The 13,141-nt window shown below is 40.5% G+C and overlaps 1 protein-coding gene across 2 annotated transcripts in view; it reads left to right on the plus strand.

Annotated features, from left to right (window-relative positions):
- Window positions 1–13,141, plus strand: part of Mamdc2 (MAM domain containing 2) — a 162,422-nt gene that overhangs the window by 83,634 nt on the left and 65,647 nt on the right. For both annotated transcript variants that reach the window (XM_077108653.1, XM_076843457.2), the window contains exons 6-7: window positions 6,836–7,092; window positions 12,447–12,540. In XM_077108653.1, coding sequence (XP_076964768.1) covers window positions 6,836–7,092; window positions 12,447–12,540 — 351 coding nt within the window. The remainder of the gene's footprint in view (window positions 1–6,835; window positions 7,093–12,446; window positions 12,541–13,141) is intronic.

Here is a 13,141-nt window from a genome sequence, read left to right on the forward strand (position 1 = left end):
ACTCCTTCCAAGGTACTCTAGCCTAGCTACCTTCTAACTTGCCCACTTAAGCTAAGGAAAAATGCAATATCTTTGCCCCATCAAATTCTAGAAGTGGAGCTCATTGGCAACAAAAATCCTTTCTCTGCACTCTGTCCCCACAGGTCACTGCAGTCAGCTTATTGCCTTTAGCTGTGAGCAATCCTGGCTCAGACACTTGTCTCTGTACACTGTGAACTCCAGTTTTTAACTGATCGACTTCTCTCAAGCGCTCTGATCACCTTCATCTCAAGCCCAAAGCAGCTGCAGAGCCTAGGAACTTCTGCACATACAGGAAAGGATGAGGCTAGGTGACAGTATCCCTCCTTCACCCCATCTATGACCGGTTCCCTTAAGCTTCCTCCCTGCATCAGGGTAAGAAAGGGAAAGCTAGTCCCTTCTTCTCCCTTGAAAGATCAAAATGAAGCAGAGCAAGTCAACTATGTGACAACTCTTTTCAAAGAAACCCCATCCCCAATCTCTCTGATCCATCTTTGCACTTCTCATATATACAGATTGGAAGGGAGAGACGGGTTAAAATTGGTAGGGTAGTCTTAGTACCAGGTGCTGCCACTTAGCATATTGATGGTCTGTCACCCCTCTTGAGAAAATAGAGGTTTGTGTCTTCCATCTTTCTCAACCAGAGGTCTTAGTAGAGACCAGAAGTTCCTCTTACTTTACATTTATGTGATCCTTGAAATCTGTGTGGAAAGGACTACAGTCCAACTCTATGATAGTAAAAATTTCCCAAACCCATCAAACTAAAGAGTCATGAACATAAATAACTGTTGGATTTATGGAGCAGGAAAATAGGCATGTCTTTGGGTGCTGTCTGCTCACCATGGTGGCAGACCAGTGCATATTTCTCTCTGGCATGTGTTTCTTCAAACCAAGTTGTCTCCCTCATCAGGGAGGTGGCTTGCCCAGACAGCAAGTGACCGTGAAACAGACAAAGCAACTGGAGTACAAATGTGGCCAACAGAACCAAATCACAGCTGAGTTAAAGGATGCCTTTGGCATCATGGCCAAACCACGGGCAATCTTTAGGGAATACTGGTGAGCCACGCTGTTTGAAATTAAAGGTTTAGAACTTCCCTCAAAGTTCTTTTTCTAATTCAAGAGAAAATGGCTGACTACAAGCAACCACTGGTTCCACTTGAAAATTTTAGCTAATCCAGAGGCCTGTTGCAAGAGAGGAGGGAATGTCCTCTTCAGAAGCGATTGTACATGTATCATCTCTCAGGCCGAATCCCAAGGGGACCTGGGCTTTGCCTGGCAATATTGAGAATTGTAATCTTTTAACTGAAATTTGAAGTTGTTTTTTCCCTAGAAACCTCAGGCTTCTTGTATATAACCCAGAATCGGGAAATAATATAATGACTTCCAATCTGACTATTGAAATGTAGCACAGACTTCCTTGGAGTAGCAATAAACTTTTGGGTTCTTAATCTTATAGGAACCCAATTGTTTCCCTATCCAGAGTCTTTCATTTTTAAGGTTTTACTTCTTTAAGATCCCTCGTCTCAGGATCCTACAATAATTTGGTTGATTATAGGATCCTGTCAACTTAAAGCCCATCTACTCCAGTCTCATATCTAAAGTAGTTTCATCCAACTCAAATCTTGAGCTTACAAAAATTGTGCCTTCTAGAGGTTCTGGAAGCTCAAGCACCTGGATCAGAAAAAAAACCTTAGCTTCATTGACCTCAAAGGGAAAATTCCCATAACACCACACCCTGGATAATATTTCCCAAGAACTCCAGGCTGCCTTCTATATTCTCCTTCAAAAGAAGCACAAATGCCACCTGCACCCACCCCGCCACTGGCTGCTCCCCTCAGAGCAGATTGTACAGATGATACACTCCCAGGGCTGCTGCTGTCCCTCCAGTGTGGACTCCTGGGGCAGATATCTGAAGGGTGCCCTGAGAATCACTTTCACCCTTTCAACAGAGGTGATGAGCAGATTTGTGCTTCCCAGTGAGAAAATTAGTGTTATTCAGATTGTCAGTAATTAGTACCCAACTCTAGCAACATATGAACGATGGAAAGGAAAGGAGGCCAACAGAATGTGGTCTAGTCTAGCGGTCCCATGTGAGACTTGGTGTCAGCAGTCTTGGGCTGATTCCCGGCAGTTTCTCTGACTCACACTGGGCAGGTCACATTGTGTTTGCTGGATGCTTTTTGGATCAGAAATGTGATTGTGGTTCACTTGGCCTCACATCAGGAGTGTGAGTTGTTAATGGGGCACTTCAACTGCACATTCAGGGTAAAATATTGTCCACACAGCAGGTGAGTAACTGTCTTTAAAAAAGACTATCAGATGTCTGTTAGCTGCAAGGCAGAGGAATTTATAAAAGGGCTGGAGGTGAGAAATGTATCTTGCTCAGCACAGTTATAGCATACTTCAAAAGTAGAATGCATAGCTTCAAGTAGATTTGTGAAGTTTTTCAGATTCATTGAAAAACTTCTAGAATCTTTGGAGATAGATGCTCCTCACCCTGGGTGGAATGATTTCCCTCTTCGTGGCTGGATCAGTTTGGTCCTCTGAGAAGCAAACACTAAGCTGGGATTAAAAGGTAAAGAGACATATTAGAGACTATATCTGTGAAGGACTTGGGAAAAGGAGCCTGAGTAGCTCTGGACAGTATATACCCATTAGGCACAGTAGACACAGTGCCTTAGAAGCCATGCTATTTTAGGGGTCCACAACAATGTTTTAATTTTGATTATTTTAAAACCAGACCAGAAAATGAACATGGCGATCACAAATACAATAACAAATCCAGCCTAGGTTACATTCATCTTTATATCAATGCAAACACAGACTACAATTTTTAGTATAGTTACGGAGGAAGAGAAAGGGCCCAGGCCCCAAAAAGTCATAATGTGGTCCTGGTTTTAGCAAACCTTCAGCACCAGATGCAAATCCTGAGAAAAAGGAGAGGCCAGGCTGAGAAGTTTCTGAGAAGCCCCTGGAAGGTAGGATGGTTCTGCTTTAGTCCCCTTGTGGCCTGAGAGCAGTCCAGACTGATGGGCCTTGGTACAAACACTGTTGTGGATCCAAAGGGGAGGCAAGTGGAGGCTGACAGGCAATTATGTCACTACAGAAAGTTTTCTTGATGGAAATTCAGTGGCCCACTTTCATGTCCACCCCAATGAGGAATCAAGGAAACAAAGTTTTTATAGCTCATTCTCCTCCACTCAGTTCTCCTGGAGGCATATCTTGCAAAGGGATTCTGTCTTACTGGTAAACATATTCAAAAGGCAAGGAAGCCAGGCACCGTGATGCACATCTGTAATCCCAGCAGCTCGGGAGGCTGAGGCAGGAGGATGGCAAATTCAAAGCCAGACTCAGCACTAAGCAATTCAGTGAGAACCTGTCTCTAAATAAAACACAAAATAGGGCTGAGGATATGGCTTAATGGTCAAGTGCCCCTGAGTTCAATCCCCAGTACCCCCCCCCACAAAAGGCAATGAAGATCTCACCTCTGCACTTGATCATCACATGAGATCTTAGGCAATGGAGTCATATTAAAGAGGCTAGTTGGTAACATGCATTCTCCATTACTAAAATGTTCCAGTTGAGGCTAGCTGGCCTCCAGAACTGCTTTAGAGATCATTTGAGTTTGGGATAAGAAGGAGTGTCCTCCCTTCCATATCAGAGGTTCATTGATTCTACCTAGTCTGGCACTCTGATTCTTCCTTTAAAATTCCTCCCCAGAGGTGGCCAAGTGGACTCCAGTAGCCATGTCCAGTCTAAAGATATGTTTATTTGGTACGCGTAAGTTTAAAAAATTATGGTTAGAGGTTTTGTTATAGGGTAAATTGTGCTGCCCCAAAATGCCCAATACTTCCAAATATGACTTTATTTGGAAATAGGGTCATTGCATATATAATTAAAGAATATGAGGTCATGCTGGAGAAGGGTGAGGCCCTAGTCCAATATGACTAGGTTCTTAAGAAAAGAACAACTTTGGACATAGGGGGAGATACACAGACAGGGAGAACAGTCTTTGTAAAGACAAAGACAGAGTCACAAGCCAAGGAATGCCAAAGATTATTAGTAAACCACAGAAGTAGGGGAGAGACCTGGGACAGATTCTTCCCTCAGATGCAACCAACCCTGCTGACACCCTGATCTCCGACTTCCAGCCTCCAGGACTGTGAGACAATAAGTTTTCTTAGTTTAAGTCACCCGGTATTGCCATATTTTGTTTGGTCGGTCCGAGCAAACACAGGGAACATATTTAAAACTTGATTGGTTTATCACACAAAACTGGATTTTGAGATTCTTTGAGAAAGTCTAGGCCCAGAGGCATCAGAACACATGTCCATGCAAGGGGCAGGCTCCTTACTGACATCTGATTATTGCTACTTGAGAATACGGGCCTAGCCCTATCCAGTTATCTGATTTTTTCCAGAGAAGCTTTTCTGTTTCTTGTTGCTGAGGAAATATGATCTCCAATGCTGGTAACTAATTCACCAGCTTCTATTTTCTCCCTGGTTCAGTCCACTTCTGGAGTACACTTAATCTGGCTGGTTCCTCTGAGCATCTGAGTTTGTGATCTCTATTGATTCACAGTTGCATGGCTTGGCAAGATGATAAGAGAAATTACATTTACATAAGGGAGATTATGCCAGGGGTTGAACAGTTTGCCACGAGGAGAAAGTGAGCTTGGACCTGTCCATCTTTCCTCTGCTTTGTTGAGTGACAACTTTTCTCAGACTGTGTTCGTGCTCTGAATAACCATGTGTTGAGGGCTTCCCACACCCGGCAGAGTGCTAGATGCAAAGTAAATACCCAGTGTGTGAACTATATATACTGTATTGTTCCTAATATTTTTATTCATTTTTGGCCAAGGGAAAGGAATTCTTATTAACCAGGCACTATGTTATTAGATTAATTAATCTTATTAAAGATATTAAGTTGTGGGGCTGGGGATGTGGCTCAAGTGGTAGTGCGCTCGCCTGGCATGCGTGCGGCCCGGGTTCGATCCTCAGCACCACATACAAAGATGTTGTGTCCGCCGAAAACTGAAAAATAAATATTGAAATTCTTTCTAAAAAAAAAAAAAAGAAAGAAAAGAAAGTGCCACAAAAATCCACTTAAAAAAAAAAGATATTAAGTTGTAATTGCTCTGAGCTTATAAATAGAACATTCTGCCCAAGCTATATTACATACCTTCTCAGTTATAGCTTCAATAAATTAATGCAAAATTGTTAATAATAGCAGCCAACCCTTATAAAAAACAGACTATTGGGCAAGTATAGTTCTATGAGTGGCAAGACTATTTCATTATAATCTGTCAGGCAATTACAATGTGCTGTGCAAATGCTAAACAACTTTACATATGTAATCTTATTGTATTCCTATTGTAATTTACATATGTATTCCTGTTGACCCTGTAAGGGAAGTACAGTCAGCCCTCTCTATCCAGGGGTTTCGTGAATTCATGAATTCAACCAAGACCAAAAATATTCAGGGAAAATAATTGCATCTTTACTAAACGTTTACAGAATTTTTCTTACTATCATTCCCTTAACAATACCCAATAACAACTATTTACATGGTATTTACATTGCATTAAGTATTATAAGCAATTGAGAGGTTGTTTCAAGTGTAAGGGAGGATGAGCATAGGTTATTGCAAATACTATTCCATTTTTTTTTCCTAAGGGACTTGAATATTCACAGATTTGAGTATCCTCAGAGGCTGTTAGAACCGATCCCACATAATACCAAAGAATGACTAAATTTGATTCTCATTTTACAGATCAGGAAATTGAAGCCCAGACAAATTCAGAAACTTCCTCAAGATCACAGGGCTAGTAAGAAATGACACAGGAGTCAAACTCAGTTCTTTTCAATGCTAAACCAAAACTCTCCCCATTCTGCCACACGTTTTTGTTTGTTTGTTTGTTTGTGGCCTCTAGTGAAGATCAGCCTCTGCACCTGCCAGGTGGTATCACCAGGTTCTGCTTAGAATATTATTAAAAGATCAGACTTCCAAATCCTAGTCCTACCTGCAGTACTGATTAGCCTACATGGTTCATTAATGACACACAAATTGCCATCTAGTTGGCAATTTTAGTTTTAGTTTCATTCAAAAAACACACAGCGGCATTTTGTATAAATTGTAAAGATGCCCAGGTGTGTCCCTCTATGCCCTCTAAGAATAGATGGTATGCTTTGTATACTATTAAAGTCTTTATAACTCAAATAAGGCTTGGGAGGCTGTGACTTCTGAGGCATTGTTCTGTTTTCCCATGGGTGTGTCCATCCTGTAATATTCAAGCACTTTGCTTGCAGATGACACACTTTTCTTTCTATATGTGTACTATTTCAATTAAAAGTGAGGGTAATCAAATTATGTACATATATACATATGAAATTATGAATCCCACTATTATGTAAAATTACAATGCACCAATAAAAAAATATTGGAAAAAAAATGAATAAAGAAGGAAACTTTCCAATGGGGTAAGGAGAGTAAGGTTAAGCTGGGCTCAATAGATGATCACTCATTTAGCATGAAAGAGGCCCTGGATTCAATTCCTAGCACCCCGGGAATAAAAAGGAAGAAAAAAGTAAGGGAAATAAAGAGAATGGTTCTCATCCAGTATTTACAGAGAACAATGAACCCCATGTGCCTGTCTCCCAGCTGCAACATTTATCCGCTCATAGCCAGACCGCTTTCATCTATGACCCCTCCTCTCCCTCTCCACCACACCACTCCCCTGGATTATGTTGAAGTGAATCCCAGAATCCTAACGTTTTGTCATCAGCTCTCACCCTGTGTTCCCGATGTGGTTTTTCAGGCCACTACATGTACGTGGACTCAGTTTACGTCAAGCACTTCCAGGAGGTGGCTCAGCTCATCTCCCCCATGACCACGGCCCCCATGTCTGGCTGCCTGTCCTTTTATTACCAGCTCCAGCAGGGGAATGACAACGTCTTTTCCCTTTACACTCGGGATGTGGCCGGCCTGTATGAGGAGATCTGGAAAGTGGACAATCCAGGGAATGCAGACTGGAACCTTGCAGAGGTCGAGTTCAGCGCTCCTTACCCCATGGAGGTAAGTGTGCCCTGAGCAGGTGTTGCTTTGGGGATCCACCCACACACTGGCAGGGAGGTCCACACACAACACCTGTCAGTCTTCTTTTCCTGCTGCATCTCAATCTTTCTTTTAAGGTGGGCATGCATTGAATTTCTTTTCAAAGTTTTATTTTATTTTGCACTGACAATCAAAAGCGAGGGTTGTGGTCTACCGACTAGATTTCCTAGGCATGTGTTCCCTCTGAACCTTGCATTATGACCATGAAAAGTTCTAAGGTAGAAATAAGCAACAGCAACCAGTTCCTGAATTCCATTCCCCAGAGCAGTTTTGAAGGTTTCCCTTAACTAAGAGAATTGTCTTTCTAGAAAAAAAAAAAAAAAAAAAAGTGACTTAAATCCTTTCTTTGCAGCATAAATAATGTCATAAAATCAAAAACAAACTTACTAATTTGAAACAAATCTTGATGCATTTATCTTACAACTGTTTTACAGTTATATAAATGATAAATGTGCAATGCAGAAGAATTACAAAATTCAAAGAAGTAGAGTAAGTTAAAATGCCCCAGGCCAATCCCACAAAAATGAAGAACACTAACATTTTGGTGTTTATCCTTGTGGACCTTTCTCTAAGCATATATATTAGTATATATCCATGTATATGTTTGATAGCTTTTAAGTACTTTCAAGACTTATTATCCAATAAAATGGTAAAATTATCCCCATATTTACAGATGAAAAAGGAGAAACAGAGTGTCCAAGAAAGTTGACATCTTTTTTTAGGTCACACAGCTGGTGAATGCCAGAGAGCTTAGGAAATTTCCTAGACTAAAATCTGACCCACAGCTGTAGGAGGAGGCTCAGCTCTGTCTGAGGACCCATGGGACCTGGAGGATCAGATAGCATTGTGGTTGCTATACATGAAAGATATGCTCTAAGGACCTGGAGCTATAAGTGGAGTCTTAGGTACCACAAGTTTTTAATACCCCCTACTTCTCACTTTATGCTTTTGTAATGTCTTCCTTGGTTTCCTTTAAAGTGCAAAAGAACTAGATTATTCTTCTGGATGCTTTTCAGTGGTGCCATCTGCTAGCCTGCTGTAGGGCTGTAGAGAATGCTGGGATTGGGTCTTGGTTTCTGATGTGATCCATCCACTGATGGCATGCCTGACACTCTCCCACCTCCTTCTTATCTTCCTCTTCTCCCCACCCCCGAATGGCCCCAGAGAGGACATGGTGGATTTGTTGTTTTCTTTTCTTTCTTTCTTTCTTTCTTTCTTTCTTTCTTTCTTTCTTTCTTTCTTTCTTTTTTTTTTTTTTTTGGTAGCTTGTGGGCTATTTCCTAACCCAAAGTCTGACCAATTTGCTCTTGCAGCCCAGTGGAAAATTTTCTGTGTGTTTGGGTTTCAAGGAGGAAAAGAAATGCATGTACTGCTTCAGAACATTTTCCTTCTATTAAAGTCAAGTGAGTCACACACACATGGCACACACACACTCACTCACTCATACATCTTCAAAGTCTTTTCTTTACCATCTCCTCTCCTCTGACCATGAACTCTGCTCAGATAATGTTTGTATGAGTGAAATGTTGCTGAAATTTTTTAAATCAATACTTGAGAAGTTATAATGCCCAACACTACTAAATTTAAACACATCTTTGGATCCACATGAATGTGGTTTTGTTCCACTGGTTTGAACCCATTCACTGGTATTATTTGCTCTTGCTAGTTGCCAAGAAAAGAAACTTGTCCAACAGAAATCAGAGAATTTAATGTCACCATATTCTCAAATAAATTTTAAAAAAGGAAAACAAACGTTGGAAATTTTCAGAACAAGAAAAAACACATTGGCATGTGGACTGTGATTAGCATATCCTCATCAGAAACATTATCCTTAATCTACCTACTCAATATGAACAATTTGTTTGCTTTACCAGTCAGTGCATTGAAAGCTCAATGTCATGGATCTGGGTCGATTTGTATACTTAATTTGCCCCTCTCATATGTTCTTTCATTCATCTGTTTCTTCATTCATTTGTTCCTTCATTTATAGCCCTTTTCTCTGGTCAAGAGAAGCTTACAGGGCTCCCCATGGACTTTGAAGAGTCTGGATACCAGGTCCCTCTAGGACCATTGTGATAAAGCTGAAAGGGACCTTACAAACCATCTACTCCAATCTCCTTTTTGCAAAATTGAAGAAATGGAGGAAAGAAAGAAAGAGAGAGAGAGAGAGAGAGAGAGAGAGAGAGAGAGAGAGAGAGAAAGAAAGAAAGAAAGAATCTGTTCAGGCTAATTAGTGGCTAATTGAGCTTGGACTTGAATAAGTTCAAGAGGGAGTTAAGCTGAAGGAAAAGATACAAAATTAGTTCAGAGCTTCTTACATACCTGACACTGTACTACTATCTTTATATACATTATCTAATTTAATCTACCCCACAGTCCCTCAAGGGAGGTGTTATTTTGCCTGTTTTATTTAATTTTTTTTGAATTTCACATTTCCTTTTTTTTTATTGGTTATTCAAAACATTACAAAGATTGCAGAATCACATCGGTTACACATCCACATTTTTACATAATACCATAATAGTAACTGTTGTATTCTGCTACCTTTCCTATCCTCTACTATCCCCCCTCCCCTCCCCTCCCATCTTCTCTCTCTACCCCATCTACTGTAATTCACATTTTGCCTGTTTTAATAGATGAGAAAAGCAAGACCCTGAGAGATTTACTGATGTATCTAAGTTGCCCAACTAGTGATGAAAATAAGATTTGAACTCTAGTCTCTCTGCCTCCAAGGCACTATTCTCTTGCAGAAGAGACTACAAACTAAAAGTCTATGGGTCAAATTTAGCTCATAGTTATTTTCCTGGATGCTAGAGTGGTTTTTTGTTGTCTTTATCTTTTTGTTGTCGTGATTTTGATTTGATTGTTTTCACTTTTAATTAATTGCCAGCATTCAAAAATTCAAATAAAACCTAAAGGTTCAAGTCCTTTTGATAATTTGTTGGCCACAAAGACATTAGACTTGTATTTTTTGCTAGGACTACCATAATGAGGTCATCAAAAATGGGTGCCTACAAAACAGAAATGTAGTGTCTCAGAGTCCTTGAGGCCTAAAGTCCAATATCAAGGGGTCAGCAGAACTTTCCTTCTGAGGACCCTAAGAGAATCTGTTCCCTACTTCTTCCTTGGTGGTTTGCTGGCATCCTTAGGTTTACAAGTCTCTGCTTCATCTTCACATGGCATTTTCTTTTTGTGTATGTCTCTCTCCACATCTGTATTTCCCAGGGGTGTTTTGTTTTGTTTGTGTGCAGATGTACCAGGGATTTAACTCAAGGGCACTCGACCACTGAGCCACATCCCCAGCCCTATTTTGTGTTTTAGGGACAGGGTCTCACTGAGTTGCTTAGTGCCTCACTTTTGCTGAGGCTGGCTTTGAACTCATGATCCAGGATGCCTCAGCCTCCGGAGCTATTGGGATTACAGGTGTGTGCCTCTGCTCCAAGCTCCATATTTCCTGTTTTTTTATAAGAATGCCAGTCATTTGGATGAAAGGCCCTCCCTACTCTAGTATGACCTCATCTTAACTAATTGCATTTGCAATGACCTTATTCCCAAATAAGGTAACATACTAATGTGATGGGGTTAGGACTTCAACATGTCAATCGGCTGGGGGACCCAATTCAGCCGATAGCAGCCATAACATTCCCATAGGCCAGCAACTGCTGGAGCTGAGTGGCAGTGCCCCCTCTAGAAGGGCTTACTTTTTTTTTTTTTCTCAAGAGTCTGCACCACAGCAAGCCCACTTGTTGTGCTTGCCTACCTAGTGCTGATAGATGTTTAAGTTTTAAGACCTGCTCCATGGGCTGGGGATGTGGCTCAAGCGGTAGCCCGCTCACCTGGCATGCGTGCGGCCCGAGTTCGATCCTCAGCACTACATACAAACAAAGATGTTGTGTCCACCGAAAACTAAAAAATAAATATTAAAATTCTCTCTCTCTCTCTCTCTCTCTCTCTCTCTCTCTCTCTCTGCTCCACACTGAGTCTTCTCATGCTCTAAACTCATACAGTGAAACCGTGTGTTCACCTGGGTGGTTTTCCCCATACAGGCAAAGGCTGTGTTGACCACACCTGATCCCCATGGTCACAGGTGGAAAGTTGATTGAGATCAGAGTTGTGGCAGGTAAAAAAGCGAAACAGAAGGGATTGCACTCATTGACCCAGGTGTTTTCTAACCATTAGAACTCATCTGGCCATGCTGAGATTAGGGTCCTCCTCTCTGACTGCTACTTCTTTGCCTAGGCCCTCATCTAACACTCCATGTAGGGAGAAGGGAAAGAGACTAGGAGGGCTTAGTTACCTTTGGACAGCAGGGGAGAACCTGGCCTGCTTTCTTCACTTAGCCTATTTTTTTCTTTAATCAAAGTTTACAGTGCTAATGACTTCCAGAATTCTATCAGAAATAAGGTAAGTACTTAAGCTGATATTAACAGAAGAAGGAAATCCACCAGTGAATACCAATTTAAGGTTTCTGACATAGTCTACAAGGGCTGCTAAAACAAAAGGCCATAGATTGAGTAGCTTATAAACACTGGCATTTGTGTGTGTGTGTGTGTTTCTGAGGATCAAACCCAGGGCTTTGCTCATGCTAGATAAGTTCTCAACCACTGAACCATGCCCCCACTTCAGAAATATTTCTCATATTTCTGAAGCCTATGGGAAGTCCAAGATCAAGCCAATGACAGATCTGGTGTCTGGTGAAGGTCTGTTTCCTGATTCATAGTTCACGCTTTCTCGGTCTGTCCTCACTTGATGGAAAAGGCAATGAGCTCCTTTGGGACTGTTAGAAGGGTATTAATCCCATGCATGAGGCCTCCACCTGCATGACCTAATCAACTCCCAAAAGGTCCCATCACCAAATTCCATCATATTGGGTATTAGATTTCAACATATAACTTTTTTTAAAAAATTCTTTTTTATTTTTTAACTACATGACAGCAGTGGAAAGTATTACAATTCTTATTACACATATAGGGCACAATTTTTCATATCTCTGTATATAAATTATGTTCATGCCAATTTATGCCTTTATACATGTACTTTGTTGTGTTTTGTTTTGTTTTGTTTTGTTTTGTTTTGCATTACTCAACATATAACCTTTCAGGGGAAAAAACATCCAAACTATAGCACAAACTTTAGCAGTTTCATCCTCCCTAACAGAGACTTTGAGGTTGAGTAGGGTACTGTCTAAACAATTATTTGGGGGAACACGATTACATAGGTACTTATAATTTGACCTGGTTTGATTTATATATCATTTTCCAACAGCTTAACAGAAAATATGTAAACAGGTGAAAGCATATAATTTTCCTTCCCAGGTTATCTTTGAGGTTGCTTTCAATGGTCCCAAAGGAGGATATGTTGCCCTGGATGATATTTCTTTCTCTCCTGTGAGCTGCCAAAATCAGACAGGTGAGTGTTCTCTTTTTCTTATTTTCCCAATTTGGAATTGTCTTTTCTCAATAGATGCCTGTGGTCAGGCCTTGCTTTAAATTATCTTCTATTTCCTCATTCTCATCCTTTAAAAATTAATTAACCAAAGAGTAATTTGGGGGGATTATTATCCTCTTTTTCCCCCTCACAGAATGAATCTAATTTTTCTGAAGTCATAGGCCAGTTATGTCTTAAGGCATTTTCATCTTCCCTGCCTACTAGAAAAGGAAAATTAAATAACACGATTTTACTCCAGCCCATCTTTCTCTTTAAAGGATATCTTGGACCCATAAATGGGTGGCTGAGGATCTGGGAAAAAACTTTCACAATCTACCAAATAGAATTATAAAAACTCTTTCCAACTTTAAGTATCCAAGATTTATGCCCCTATGTGTAAGGATGTTAGTGTTGATAGATATCTCTACAATAGTTTTGACTAAATATTACATCTTGTAATTTAATTACTTTCTCTTTCAAAAAGAACCCTCAGATAATTTTATCATGGAAAAATTTTGCAGTGCCATAACTTTGGTGTTTGGAGAGAAAATTTTTTACTTCCTGAGAAAATAAATAAGCAAAT

Source organism: Callospermophilus lateralis, chromosome 2 (genome assembly GCF_048772815.1).
Source record: "Callospermophilus lateralis isolate mCalLat2 chromosome 2, mCalLat2.hap1, whole genome shotgun sequence".
NCBI classification, from domain to species: Eukaryota; Metazoa; Chordata; class Mammalia; order Rodentia; family Sciuridae; genus Callospermophilus; species Callospermophilus lateralis.